We start from the raw sequence: 15496 nt of genomic DNA, 5'->3' as shown, positions 1-15496 counted from the left end.
AAGGTGCCTCAGCTTTTTTCCCTTAAGAGGTTTAGAGATATCAAGAAATGTTGGATATATAGAGAAAAAAATATATCATTAAAGTTCTTTAAAACTTGCGCAAATCGTGGCAGCTTTCTACAATTTTGACAACTGGTTTTTCTTTTTGTTAATCTCTGAGATAATCCTATACTTATTATCTTGTTATCAAAAAGGGAAATTAAACGAAATGGGGTAATATAAAGAGACAAAACATCTACATAAGAATATTTAAACCCTATATAAGAACTAATACTGATTTCTTTTTAAAATTGTTGAAACTGAAAAAAAAGAACACAACAAATTATAACATCTTAAGGCTCAGACCAACTGGAAAACAATCTTGACAGGTAATAGGTTTTCTTAAATGTCTGCGACAGTTTATAACATATAAGAGCATATACCATTAATTAACAAAGAGAACAAACTAGGATATGCATAAACTAATCATACATTTAACAGTGTAATCGATAAAAGTTAATCTATAATATTCAAGTAGGAGTAGGTGTATATAAAGATCGATAATTAATAAGAAATATGACAACTTAAAGACTCATATTTCTTTATAGGCATTTCGCACTGTACCAAACTAAGGGATTAGCCAGTTCAGGATCTTTTTACGCGTGACTCATTCACAAATAAACAAAAACAAGTCTAAGGGCGCCTTTTTTGCGGTTCTTGGCTACGAAACATATTTTGCAGCAGTTGGTTTCTGTTGGGGCTAAAATCTTCATCGTCCGCTCCTTTTCCCACATTTGACGACGCCAGCGCATAAAAAGACCACCAGCGTTTTTTTTTTTTTGCTTTTCGTTTTTGAGTGTGTTTGCAATTTTGCTGAATGAAAATTGAATTTGAGGCACATAAATTATAGGTTTGCCCTGGGTATTAGTTTGGTTTTTATGCGGAAAAGAGCATCGCGGGCCATCATCATTAGATGATGACGATGATGCTGATGGTGATGACGATGATGATCATGATGATCATCATCAGATACGCCGCTAACAACGCAACGAATGCAGGCAGCTCGAGATGGGCCTCTGATAATGCCAGAGGAGCCTGACCTCTGGGATTGCGTGCGACGGGCGCTCAAAGTGTGGCAAATGTCCAGGCAAAACTAACTATAGTTATACGAATCGCGCATTCTGCTCTACTCTCGCAACACGCAGTCCAGTCCAGTCCAGTCCAGTGCAGCCCCAACCCTATCCATAAATATTAATAAGCTGCAAGATACAAGCGCCAACTTCCTTTGAAACATTTAGAATTCTAATTAAAACGACTTTATCTCTGATTGGATGCCAGTTTTTTTCTTCGTTTTCTCAACTGTGCAGCGATTGCATTAGAATCTGAAGCACGTGCCCAGGGACTGACGTCTGTAACTAGACCTACAACTGCTTGTCAAATATTACTATAGAGTGGGCATTATAAATAAGTCAAAGCGTTTGCAAGATCCTAGTAAAATGGGTTTAACTAATTGTGAATCCGAGTACTATAAGAGTATAGATGTTGTTAATCATGTGGAATCAAGCCAGGCAATTTATTTTTCACCATGAAACGAACCAAACCATTTTTACAAACAAAATAACTTTGGAAAGGCACCCAGCTACAAATCATAAATAAGTTCGCAAGTATCGAACCATAGATAATTTTTTCCCAGTCTATATGAGAATATATAACTATCTAGCGTTTGTAAAACTTATCATCCAAGTACATCATTTTTTCAGCGATTTAAAACTTTAATTAAATGCTAATTAAACATATTTTGTAAACCTTGATCAGCAATCGCTGCCCACATGCTGTTAATGTTAATGTGCAAGCGGCTGTTAGGGCTGTTACTGTTGTTGTATGCAATTGCTGTTGCAATTGCTGTTATTGTTATGCTAGTTGTTGTTGTTTCTGCTGCTGCTGTGACAGTGGGCAGCAGCAGGTGCAGTGGATGGCACAAAAACTAAATAAGGCGCAAAACAAATAGTTTTTGCTATTTGAAAAGTGGCAAACAAAACAAAGTCAAACAACAGCTCATTGAGCAAAAGCAGCCAGGAGGTGTGTAAATAGAGGCAGGAGGGGCGCAGCAGAGCCAACACAGTAGCCAGTGAGATAGAGAGCAGAGGGAAGAGCTAGCTAGAGCAAGCTTCGCTTGGCTGCTGTTTGCTGTTGTTGTGTCTTTTATTTAAACAATTTACAAGAAAGCAACATTCCAGCTGCCTTAAAATGGACAAAAGTTGGCGCAAGAACTACGAATAGAACTGCGATCGAGGCACACGGTTAGAGGGGCAAACCGACAGAGCTGAGCAGACGCCAGCGACGACGTCGACGACGACGACGACGACGACAATGGCAAACGTTGGCGCGACAGCAACATTTTTCTTGGCACCAACACAGACAATGTACACAAGCCGAATGAGTGGAAGGAAGTTAACTGGGGCTGCGGGACTGCTGAGGGGGATTGGGGGCACTGGTGTTGGGTAAGACAATAAACGCGTTTATTGACTTGGCTGCTCCTTGGCAGCAGCAGCTGCTGTGTGGGCAGCAAACGGGCCTAAAGAATCGAAAAAGCAGCTCCTGCAGAGGCTTAACAGGCATGCGAGAGGCGGCAACAACAGCGGTTAACAGTTAACAGTTGCCAACAGAAAATGTTAATTGAGTGTAATGTTAATTACGTTGTGGCATTTAAGCGATTGATTATGGGCCTGGGGTATGGTCCAAGAAAGAAAGAGAGAGAGAAAGAGAGAGAGAGCGCGCGGAGGCGTGGGTAGCAAAGCTGAAGAAACTGTGAGAAACGTGAGCAACGAAGTGAAACTAAAACTGTTTTAGTGCAGTGCTGCAGTCAAACATGTTTATGTTAGGTGCTCTGTTAAACATAGCTGAAAATTAGAGTTTTACAGTTGAGAGGCAGACTGCGCTGCTGCTGTGCACAAGTTAGGAGAAAACTGCTAAATATTCGTTTTGGCATGCGATTTGATATCGTTTCTTACAAAATTGCCCTATAAAAACTGAAAATAAATAATAAATTATGAAGCATGCTAAGCGCCCGCCACACAGAAGGGGCAGCGAGAGGGGAAGAGGGAGAAAAAAGACAGCAAATAAATATTATTATCGCGATTTCGTTCATCAAGTTTTGAAAAGGCTGAGGCCGTGGCATTTTGAAAGAGGCCTCTCCATTGCTTCCTTATTCTTTTCAGCCAAACACGCAATGAAGACAACATCTTGAAAAGGGTCAAAACACCAAGTAAAAGGTATTAAGGGATTGCGCTGGATAGCGCGATTTTGGGATTGAGATTCAAATGCGAAAGGTTTCCTTTTCGTTTACGTTAAAGGTTTATTTTTTTTTCTCGACTTGGACTTCAACTTGGCGATGCGCGGCACTTGATAGTCGACTCCAAAAGTCGGCGGCTGTCTTTACAGCTTTATAGCAACAATGGAAATGAAATGAAAGAATTGGGCAAAGAGATTTGCAGCACGCGAGATTTATGAGCTGAGACTTTGAGATGAATTTGTAATCACGCCAGGGCCAAAATATAAAATGGCTACAAAAAGCCAGAAAGTACACAAAACGCTGATTGTTCAACGATTTTGCGGCTTGATTTGGCAATAACAGCATTTTGAGGAATTAAAAACCGTTTATAATAACTTGAATAATTGCAGTTAATATTCAGCTTATGCATGTTAGCTAACAGCTGCTAGTTAACATCAGCTGTTAACTGCTGCCATGTAATTAACACCAAAACTAACAGATTTACACTGAGGCAATTCACGCGTTTTCTGGCGTTTCAAAAGGGTGGCGCAGAAGGAGGGGGGGGGGGGGGGCGTGTCACGCAATATGTTTAACGTAATTAGCAGCCGAGGCAGCCTGTAAAATATTTGCGTCGAATTAAGGCAACAAACAAGCTCCCGACGGCAACAGCAACGGCAACTCGGGACTCGGGCAACATGAAGCTGCTCGTCGCCGCCAATGCCTTTTGTAGCAATAACAACAACAGTTAGAGAAGCAGGCAGCATGTCCAGGCAGCAGGCATAGCCAGTGATTGGCGTCACCAGACGACGGCGAAGACGACGACGACGACGACACCCATTGGAGTCTACAATATGGCGCCACTAATTAGAAATTCTTAGCGCACAAAAAGACGCTGCAAAAATATTTTTGTTGCCTGTTTGGTGACAGGAGACGCTGTGCGGACTTTTAAGGAAGTGCCAAAGTGACATTAAATAGTTGTGCTTGCATTTCGACGATTCGATTTTTTATTTAGCCCAGCCAAGTGTCAATTGTGGCCAATGTCTTGGCGCACTTACAGTTTAGAGAGGCTAGGCCTTGCCTATGAGAGTACGGGCAGCTCATATTCGGTCAACGGTAGCTGCCCTCAAATCTAACCCTGAGCATTAAGAGGTTGTTCTCCCTACGATACTTAAAATTCAAGTTCAATAGCAAGAGCAACGACAACAACAGCAACAATGATGATGATGCTGCTGCTTTTGCTGCTGCTGATGATGATGATGGCAACAGCGGAACGTGGCGCAGCATGTGGCGCGTTCTAAGAACTTGCAACAGTTGCCGACGACGCTACTGCTGCCACTTGGCACGAATGTCAACTGCACGAAAATGTTGCAGCAACAGCGTTTTGTTGCCTGCTACCGCATGCAATTGCCTCATCCTCTCAGCTCACAGCTCCCTTCTGTTCTATTGATCGTTAGGCGGTTGCTGTGGCTGCTGTTTTTTTTTTTTTTTTTTTGGTCCCTGGTGATAGCGTTTGCTCCTTGGCTTGTCAAAGACGGGCAGCAACTACAACTGCAGCAGCTTCTTGTAGTTGTTGTTGTTGTTGTTGTTGCTACTGCAGGAAAAGGTTAACAACATTCAAGCCTTGGACTACGTTTCGGTTCGTGCGGCATCTTGATGTTGCTAGCTGCTTCCTGATGCTGCTGCTGCTACTGCAGCTGATGCTGCTGTTGCTGTTGCTGTTGTTTGCCTTTTTAATTAGCAACTTTTGGGACTCTTGGGGCAGCCCAAAAGGCAGCTGCTTTTCATTAAGTATGCAGTTTCGGTTTGCTGCTGTTGCTGCTGCTGTTGCTGCTGCTGCTGCTGCTGCTTCTGGCTCAACAATGTCTCCTTGTTCTTGCATTTAATTAAATGCTCATAAGCATGTGAGCAACGACCCAAACAAAGTCATTGTTTAAGTCTCTTGGGCTACGGCCTGTAGGCAACTCCTACAGCGTTCCGCCAACTGGCTGTTGGGCATTAGAACCAAAAGGTTTTTGCTTCTTTATGTTGGGTTCGCTTTTAGGGCCTCTTTTGTTTGCTTGTTTGATATTTATCATTTGTTTTGGCCTATCTAGCAGGTAAATGAACTGAAAACATTTCAGAAATTACTTCTAAAATGGTTTATTGCACCCGGGGCGTATGCGTAATGCAGCATTTCCTGCGCACTCAAATGGTAGATTCGGTCTTGAGGAAAAGACTATGTTATGAATAATTTTCTAAGCTTATTTGTTTTGCTTGCCAAACTGATATTAAAACCTTAACAAATATATTATTTTATATTTTCAATGATATTATAATTGATAATAAGACGGAATACGTTAAGAAATCAATATAAATAAAGTAAAGTAAGCACGATAAATCGTATACCCTTGTAGATATTTGCTGCTTGCAAACATATGAGGTTAGAGAACCTCGTTAGTTCTATGATTGATAAAAATATCTTGAAAAACAGCTATTTGATATACTGGTCCGATGTTGATAAGATTTTCAAAAAGAATGGCAAGCAAATGATGTGCTAGCATATAAACTATAATTTATAAAAGTTTTGCTATCGTATTCTCTATTCTTCTTATGATGCTTCAATTTTGTAGTGCTTTATAAGAGAAGCATAAAAATATATTTAAACGAAACAATAAACTGTGATAAAATTCGTATTCTGATCCATTGTTTATTTATTTTTTGGTACAAGTTTTGATCAAATAGAAAAAATAAGTAGACCATTACTTTTTAAATTGCTTGCCCTCTTATGAGACTCTTTTTGCCTTTCTCTTTTTGTAGAATTACCCAATTCTTTGACTGCAACTGTAAGCAAAAAGCAGTATGCAGCATACTTAACGTAAGTAGCATAAATAAAATTAAAATCCCTTAAGTTAGCAAAATGTCAAGAACTTGCCTTTCGTGCCATTGCCAGGCAGTGCAATTTTTAACCAGGCTAGCTGCTAACCGCCCCTTGCCCCGCCCAAACCCCTTTGCCGGCGGGTCGCTGCTGCTGCCTTTGCTTGGCCAACGCAGTGCGCATTTTCAATATGCTTCCCCGAAGCGAGCAAATGTCCTTTTGCATTTTAGTTGAGGCAATTTTGCCTTTTTCAATTTGTACCAGATTGCTGTTCCTTTTGTTGTTATTGCTACCTTTTGCTGCATGTCCTGTAATTCCTGCTTTTTGCTGCTGCTGCTGCTGCTGCTGGCCAAATGCGCATTTTGCATTCAAATTGCTGCCGCCTGTCAGTCAGCATATGCAATCCTTTTAACCCCCTCAACCACCGCCAACTATTGTTTGTGCTGCCTTCTACTTCAACTGCAATGCATATGTGAAAACTCAATGGCAGTAAGAGTTTTTGCTGTTGTGGCAGTAGCTAGCATTTTGGCTGCCGTGTTATAGAAACTTTTATAATCAAATTAAATTTTATGGCTTATTGCAAAATGCGCGCGCGTGCAAATCCAATTTTCTCCACACATGCAAAATACGTTTCACGTTTTGCTATTTTTCTTCTTATTTTTGTATTATTCATTCCAATGGTTAAAGAATTCCGATTGGGTTACAAATTTCAAATTGCATGGGAAATGGATAAAATTCGATAAGCATTAAAAAATAAATGCTACCAAATGTGGTTTAGAATTTGCTAGAATTGTATAAGCCTTGTAGCAAATATCTCTCGTGTGGCATTTTTATAGGGAATACAAGACTTTTTATACGTTTTAATATCGGACCACAAGAATAACATTTTTCTGAAAAAAGTACAACAGCATCTTAGTTTTTAAATTCAACTAAGACTTTAATTCAAATTATTGAACAAAAAAGTTCGGGGTTAAGTCCCCGGGAAGGGGCAAAAGATTTACCAAATACTTTCATTTAAATGAGAAAAGTCTTTTTTAAAATGTAAACTCAAAAACAAGGTACGATCTATATATGCAATTTTCAGTTATATTAAAAATTAACTTACTTTAATTTGAAGTTATTTAAGTTTAGTCCCAAAGGACTTTATGGCAAAAATCTCTTAAATTTCTTTCAGCATTCCCGTTTAAAATTAACGTTCCCTTTACAAATGTAAGCTCAGAAAACAGACATAATTTAATAAATTGATATCTAAAGATATTAATATCTTTTATATATATATAAAACGTTTCGCTATATTTATAATTCAATAACTTTATTTTTAAGTAATTTAACTATAGCCCCCAAAGGTCTTCTTAGTTCCCTTGACTTTTCCTAGTAAAAACTTTGGCTATTTAATTCTTACAGCAACAATAGTACACGTTACATTGTGCTACATTTAAAACTATGTTACTTTTCGTTTTTCTATTTGGTTCGCTTGATCCAGTTTTTGCGCTGAATTGCCGGCAGCTCTTGGCCATTTGACCAGAGAGTGCCTTGCCTTGCCTTGCCCAGCCATCAGTTTAAGGCGGAGCATCCACTGTCCACCCACCTAACCAGTTACAAGACTATATATATATATATATATATATATACATGAATTTTTTTTTTTTGCTGTTTCTTTGCCAGCTACCAGTATTTTTTTCCCAGCTTGTTGGCGTGCGCTTTTTGCTCGCTGTATTTAAAGCAAATTAAACAAAATTGCGAGCAATAAAACTTAATGGCTAATTAAATGGGTTGGGTTGGACCTGGGCTGCCCCCGAGAGCAGCTCCATTGGCGCATCCTTTTCAGCGGATGGCGGACGACAAAAAAAAAATGCGCAGCAGTAGCAGCGGCAGCTGCCAGCAATTTTGAAAAGCCTTTTGCATAATTTACAAGTAGCAAAGGAAGCAAAAACTAAGAAATAAAAAAAAAATAAAAATAGTAATACTAAAAAGAAGTAGAACTAGAGACAAGTTGCAGAGAGGCGAACGTGGCCAAAAGGGATGCTGCCGTTTGAGTGGGCGGCAAATTGAGTTTAATGTTTGGCTATATGGCAATATTTGCAATTCGCTTTAATGAAATTATTCAGTTATTGCTCTATATGGCCGCAGCTGCGGAAAAGTTCCAATTTGCCAGCATGCGCGCGGCAAGAGTTGTTCAAATTTTAAGCAACCTCCCCCCCATAAACTATAAATATGCAAATTGCATATGCATAATAAACGCCAGCAAAAGTAAACATAAATAAAATAACAAAAACAAGAGTGCTTTCGACGGGAGTGAACGACGAGCAGATACCCTGCACTTTAAACAGCAGCTGCGCCTTGGTCGCAAACTGCCAGCAAAACTTGAATCAGCATTTTAAATTTGGGTTTAAAATTGAGTAAGCTCTATTTTTTAGGGCTTTTATCAACACACAAAGTTCGGGCCTTCAAGCTCTCATACTCTCGGAGTTATGCTTAGAACATGTTTCAAAAAACCATCCATTCTATCTATTTGCATTAAAGCAATATAAACCTCTTTCAATGCATTTACAATGAATACAGGGTATACAAATTGCAACTAAAAGGGTTGAGAATTTTAATTTGGGGAAAATGCATTAAGCTGCAAGAAAATAGCTGCAAAATAGACCAATATAACGTTCGTGAGCTTTATAAAAATGTTAAAAAAATATCTGGTCAATTGGTTGGGTCGCTTAAGAAGAATGATGCTAGATAAACACACTCTGATATATTTAAAATGATTTTGATGCTAAGATAGAGCATTCTTTAAGAAACACTTTAAAATAGTTCAAATATTTTGATATTGAAATAGACTTATAAAGGACTCACTCTACAAAAGCTTACTTCGCCTTTTGGAATATGTGTTAAATTTTTTTTGCACAGTTTTCTTGTCTTACCTAAAATGGAAAAAAAAATAATATTATTATTAGACATGAATTATTATACATTTCATATAAAATAATTGCAATTTAAATTATAGAAATATAAAATTCATCGTCAAAAAATATTTATTTTAGATTTTTCTGCTAATATTATTTCTTCTTGAGTCAACTTCATAATGTTAAATATACCAAATATGTACGCCTCATTTTCTCTAAATACATTTTCCTATTTTTTTTAACATTTCCATATTTAATTACAAAGTCAAAAGCGTTGTAATCCGTTTTTGTTGTCATTCTTTTCCTGCTCAATTTCTCAATCTGTGCAACGCAGGCATTACGGATTGTCCTGCTATCTGTTCACTCATTATGTCTGCAGCACTTTGTCTACTTAACATTTTGTGCAACAGTTTTGCAACTTTTGCTTACAAAACTTTGCATAGTTTTTAATTTTAATTAGCCAGCTGGATGTGTGTGCCCAGAGCCGGACGCCGGACGCCCCGCGCGCGCCTTTAGCCCCTTGCAGCTGCTGTTAGCTTATCTGGCCAGTTTCCAACTGTTGGCTGCCTGCCTTACGCTCAATTTCTTTTCGTGCGGCAATCCCTGGGCAGCGCCTGAGCCTGAGCCTGTCGAGAGTACTGTCCTATCCAGTCTTGAGCGTCGTCTTGGCAGCCGCCTGACCGCCAGATAAGCGCGCAAATTTCCAAATGGACAGCAAAGTGTCGGCTATACCCCGGCTATAGAAAACGAACTGGGCTGGCTCAGTTCTTGGTCTTGTAATCTGCATAAAAAGATTTTATTCTTGCCTCGGCATGGGTAATTAGTGCATTTTAAACGTCTTTTAGTATTTGGCCACTTGGGCCCTGCGCAATTTTCCAGGCTATTTTAAGAGTTATGGGCATAGATAAATGGATTAGCCTGGGCTCCGAGTCAGAGCCTTTGACGGGCAACAAAGTTGCGTTTTTTAGTGGCAAACTCTCAGCAGCAGCAGCAGCCACAGCAGCAACAGCAACAGCCAACATCAACAGGAAAACATTCGGAAAAAATATTACCTAGGCTCAGGTACATCAGCTACCTTGCCCCGCATCTCTTTCACGCTCCGCTCTCTATCTTAGCTGAACTAAGCGCAAAACGTAGTTAAAGTCAAAGATCTGACTGGTAAACGCAGTCAAACGTGCGATAAATTCAAAGCATAGACCAAAAAACCCCAACTGACATGGAAATAAAAGGCACAAATGTTAATTGGTTTGTGTCAATCTTCCAGCACACTGCCCAGCGGCCAATGCCAGTGAAAGAGACATGGACAAAGAGAGAAAAGGGTGGAAGCAAGAGAGATTCGCCCAGAAGCTCTGCTTGCCTCTATATAGGAATACACATTTAATGCTCCGGACAGATGAAGTTGTTTAGTTGGTAAATTGTCTTATGCTACACTTGAGTCAAGTGTCGGTCGGCTCTGGACTTGGTTCTGGACCTGGTTCTGGACAAGCGATTTTTCGATTTCGCCTCTATTTTCGCTGTTGTTGTTGTTGTTGTCGCTGATGTTGTTGTAATTTTCATTTCAATTTCTGCAACGTACGCTGAAAGGGAAATGATGTTTAGCTTCGGTTTCGGACCATGCTCTATTAGAGACCATTCTGCGATCTTCACCTGCCTGTCTGACACTCTGGATGCACAAGTTGTGGCTTCTAATACGACGGAAATACGCGCGGCATTTTGAGTAGCAATTTCCTGAGTAATCGTAGAAAAGCAGAGGGGAAAGTACTTAGCAATCGTGGCAAATAAAAAAAATGACATCTGCATGAATTGCAAATGTTAATCCGAATGCGTTCAAGCGGAAGAGTTGGCAGAGAGACTAAACAAATTCCATGCTTAGCATTTAACGGATGCTCGATAAGTTTACCAGAAATTTGAAATAAGTCTTGGATATCTTGGAGAACTATTTACCATGCAATTAAAACTTCGATCAGCAGCATTCTTAAATACCAGAGACAGCTTGATTTTTATCTGTACCATCTGCACTATTAGTTTTGCCATTTTACACCATAAATTATTAAGGAACCTCGCACACAATTTGTCATGCCGAGTGACTGCATCAGTGCCCCCCTCCGAATCCCCGTTGACTACACAGAGGCTACATTCTGCCACACTCCCTGCACTTGCTACCTGCCATGGCTGGGGCCCAAGCATTTGAAAAATGATCAAAAAGCGAAAATGCCGAAAAGCAGAGAAGCCCAAACCCAATCCTCTGGCTCGAGCGACTGAAGCTCCTTCGCTTTGTTGCCTTTTTGCCATTGCCAGTTGCGAGTTGCCAACCATTGCCATTTTGGGGCGCAAATCCCTTCAAGTTTTGTTTGATGTCCCTTAACTGTGCCGCTGCTGCCGCTGCACGCTCCGTCCATCAAGTCACCGATGCGGCCGCCTTTGCACGAAGCCGCCTCAACTTGTACAAATGTCCCAAACTGTCCAAAATGTCTGTTCAAATGTCCAGGGCGCAACTTTTATGGGCAGCGGCAAAGTTGATTGCACTTTGCAAAGCACCGAGACGAATCTCGGTGACAAAAGTTGTTCTCGTCGTTGTTGTAGTTGTTGTTGCCCTCAGTTTTGATGCACAGCCCGGACAAGAGTAATTAACACCCACGTGAAATGCAAGCATCAGGGATGAAGTGGGGACACTTGTCATTAACTGCCAGTAGCAGCCAGCAGCCAGGGATCAAGTGTGAAAAGCAGTTGCCCAACTGTTCAGCCAGCCATTTACATGTAACAATGTTGCTCAAGTTTTGAATGTTTACTTAACATTAGAGATGACAGCGTGTCTGTCACATTTAACAGCGATCTGGCAGCACCAAATACCTGTGTACATTTGCATTAGGTTGCAACTCAAGAAGGCGATTCGATTTTGAAAATATGTTCTTTTTGTTGCGGAAGTGATTAATGCATCATCTGTTTGAGAAGCGAAAAGCAATATTTCAGTGTTTTAATATGGAGACTGTGAAGATAATTACAGATGGCAACGCGTCAGTCACATTTATCGAATGATGAATATGGCCGTTAAGTTGGCTGCATTTGAATACTTATGTTGATTGCATTATCATTATTATTGTTATTTTCTTGAGAACTGTGGATATTTTAAAATTTTTATCCACATTGGAAAAATGTTTTAGTTCTAGTTTCTAGTTTGGAGGACTTGTTTTACTATGTAAAAATATATATATGATTTATTGATCGCATTTTATTGGGATGTTAAGAGTTCTAGGTCTTTTAAAGGTTAATGAAAGTGTCTTAAGAATTGGAGGTTGAATTGTAAAATTTTGGACACTTTTTAATTACGAGCAGCCAATGTATATCCACGGCACGTTAGGTTATTTATAAAAATAAAAAAAACCAAAATATCCGCACATGTGCACGCTTTTCACATTCGTTATATCAATCTGTTTTTTTTTTTTTTGGATTTCTTTCTGGTACACGGTCTCATCGCCAATTTAATCGTCAAGTGGCTGAAACCAAAAGCCATGCCAGATTCTCAATTCAGCCGCTGCGGTCCTCCAGTGGCACAACTTTAACCCGCCGCGTCTCAGCGACTGCCATTGCCAGGGCTCTACTGCTACAGGCACGTCAAGTGTGTGGTCTTTGGATGCACTGCAGAGCGACAGTCGCTGATACGCACACTTCACATTGAATTTCCATTTGTTGCCAACAGCCAACAGAACTAAAAGTGGCTCCAAGCTACTACAACTACTAGGAGCAGGAGGAGTCGCAGTTGAAGTTGCATGTTGCCTTACGTTGCGACGCGTCGTTGGCTGCTCCCTTGATTTCCATCGATTTTCTAGACACTTTGATTGTTTTATTGTTGCATTAAGTGCCCGGGTCCAACAGCAGCGGCTACAGCAGCAGCAGCAACAACAACAGCAGACAGAGGGCTGAGGAGGAGCCTCTTGCGACCAACCACAAAAATGCAATTGACACTTTGGTGTGAAGTGCTTAGCAATGGTCATAGTCTCGACTGGATCTTGGCGGCTTAAGGCTACGAGCTACGAGCTACGAGCTGCGAGCTGCGGGCTGCTTGCTGCTGGCTAAGAGCTCTAGGGTCTGGGTCTGTTTCTGCCTGATTTCTGTTTAATAGATACATTTGCATCTTCCACAGGCTGAAGATGCGTTGTTGCGCTCTTGGCCATTTTGATGGGATGTTGCCACAATGCTCACGGCTGGCTGTGCTGGCATTTTTCTAGCTGGTTGCCTGCGCCGCTTGAGTGGAAAATTGTTTTGGGTAATTTTGTGCGTGATAGAAGGCATGAGCCAGAACAGCGGACGGCCTCTGGTATGCTGTGGGTAAATGGGTTCGGGTAAATGGGCAGTCGTTGTCGTTGCGAGATGCGAGTGTGGGGGAAATGGATCGATTAGCATGTTGGCGAGGTGTGAAACATTAGGCTTTAAAACGTTTTCGGTTAATAATAATATGCTTTTAAATATGGTGGGGGTAAACATTTACTAAATCCTATATAACGATAGATGGCGCTATTAAAATTTGAAAAATTATAGTTGGAAAACCTGGTACTTAAATATAATCATGACATAGTTATCTTATCTGCATATATAATATGTATCTTTAATGTCTAGCTGATTTTAAATTCTCCTCTCTAGCTGTTTATGTATTTATATTTGTCTCTCCCGCTTTATGTGTATAAGTATCTGAATTTTATTAGTATCTACTTGTATCTACGTTCATATTCAGTTAAAACTCTTTTTGCATCTACAACCATGTTCAGTTTAATAACTTTATATGTTCTGTGTTTAAATACACATCCCTCTGAATGTATATATACCACATATTAAAATCAACGATAATAACAGCGAATCCCCGCGCTTGATTTTGCTTAAACTGGTCTATTGAATCATCTCGCGCGTAGTGATTTCTGCTCCACATATCTGTATCTGCATCTGTATCTGTATCTGTATCAGTAACTGTTCGATATAACTGAATATGTATCTGTATCCGTGCTGTTGTGCAAATACACTCGCGGCCATAACTGTCAATGTCAATAGGGGAATATGGATGCGAATGTGTGTGTGTGTGTCTGTGTGTGTCGGTTCATGTGCCAAATGCTGATGATAGCCAATGCACAGCGTCTGTCCAGGATGAGGGGGACGACGGACGCCAGAGCACAAACAGCGCGGCGCACGCTGGCAAAAAGCCTCGGGGGCCAACTCCTTTGGCTCCAGCGACTGCGGCATTGCGATTCGAGTCCAGCGATGCGAGTGCAGTCCTTTTAACGCTGCGGTTTAAACCTATTTTCTGTTTACAATCGCCGCCACCACACAACAGCAATAACAATAACAACAGCAGCAACAACAACAACAACGACAACGTCAACAGACGGCAACCTGGAGGCAGACGAGCTACGTGCAGCGATAATTGCCACAAGATTTGCCTTGTGCAACATGAATAATTTCGCACGCAAATTATTTTTAATATTAACGCCAGTCGAGCCCCTGGATAGTCGCGCAGCCAACAAGGGCAAGCGGGCACTGGACGGGTGCGGTCAACCACACAAGAGCCGCAGCAGCCGGAGCCGGAGCAGAAGCAGGAGCAGGTAAAGTGTGGAGGCAGCCACTAAAAGCGCAGCGCACGAATTTAATTTTTACTTGGCCGTTTGGCAACTGCATCTGCATCAACGTGTGGCCTAGGATGACAGTCGAGAGAGCCCTCGTGTGTGCGCGCGTGTGTGTGTGTGGGAGGGGTAACCCAGCAGCTGTGCCGCTGTGTGTGTAATGCGATATGTGCAACGGAGCCCGCGCAACTGCATATGCAACTGAAATTGGCGAATTGGCAGCCTGGCAGCTGTCAGTTGTGCCCCAAAATACGTCGAAGGCAGCGACTGCGGCTCAAATTTTTGATGGCTTTGCGGTCGTGTGTTGCCACTGAGGAGGCTAAGGTGTCAAAAGGTCAAGATAATTGCGAAAATGGGAGCAAAGGAAGAGGCTATGTACGTGCATGTACAACATGCAGTTACGGCTGCGAATCACAACAGATTGTGGCTTGACTTGATAAAATACATTTGCAAACATTAGCTAGAAAATAATACAAGAAAACACACTGAAACCATTTACAAGCTCAATTAGCAGATTTCATTCGAGGCCGAACACATTCTAATAACAATAATATAAGGCACACAAAATTGGATTGCACTTAAAAGATAAAGATATATATATATATAGTTTTAATTATATATATATATATATTATTCAGTTATAAATAGAACGAAAGTTGGTTCGAACTGTGAGTCGAACTACCGATGAATGTCTTTTTATTTCTTTATTTATTTTTTAACTAAAACTCTTAATTTAGTTAAAGGAAAAAACATTTTAGATAACTCAGGAAAGCTGAAAGCTACAAGTCTACATTCCTTTAGATTTTATATGACCTAAACAATTAAATTCTCATCGTGACAGTTCGTGATGGTTATTCAAATGCACGATCATCACCATGTCGAGTATATA

The 15496-nt window shown here is 40.6% G+C and overlaps 1 protein-coding gene across 5 annotated transcripts in view; it reads right to left on the bottom strand.

Moving 5' to 3' along the window:
- bbg (big bang) overlaps positions 1-15496 on the bottom strand; it is a 134041-nt gene that overhangs the window by 81324 nt on the left and 37221 nt on the right. The window contains exon 5 of one of the 5 annotated variants that reach the window (XM_070207789.1): positions 8922-9019. The exons of the other annotated variants lie outside the window; for them this stretch is intronic. Coding sequence (XP_070063890.1) covers positions 8937-9019 — 83 coding nt within the window. The 3' untranslated portion in view covers positions 8922-8936. Of the gene's footprint in view, positions 1-8921; positions 9020-15496 lie in introns of those variants that run through there. 5 annotated transcript variants of the gene reach the window in all.

This window comes from Drosophila virilis, chromosome 3, assembly GCF_030788295.1.
Source record: "Drosophila virilis strain 15010-1051.87 chromosome 3, Dvir_AGI_RSII-ME, whole genome shotgun sequence".
Lineage (NCBI taxonomy): Eukaryota > Metazoa > Arthropoda > Insecta > Diptera > Drosophilidae > Drosophila > Drosophila virilis.
Note: the sequence above shows the minus strand (reverse complement) of the source record. Positions and strands in the feature narration are given on the sequence as shown.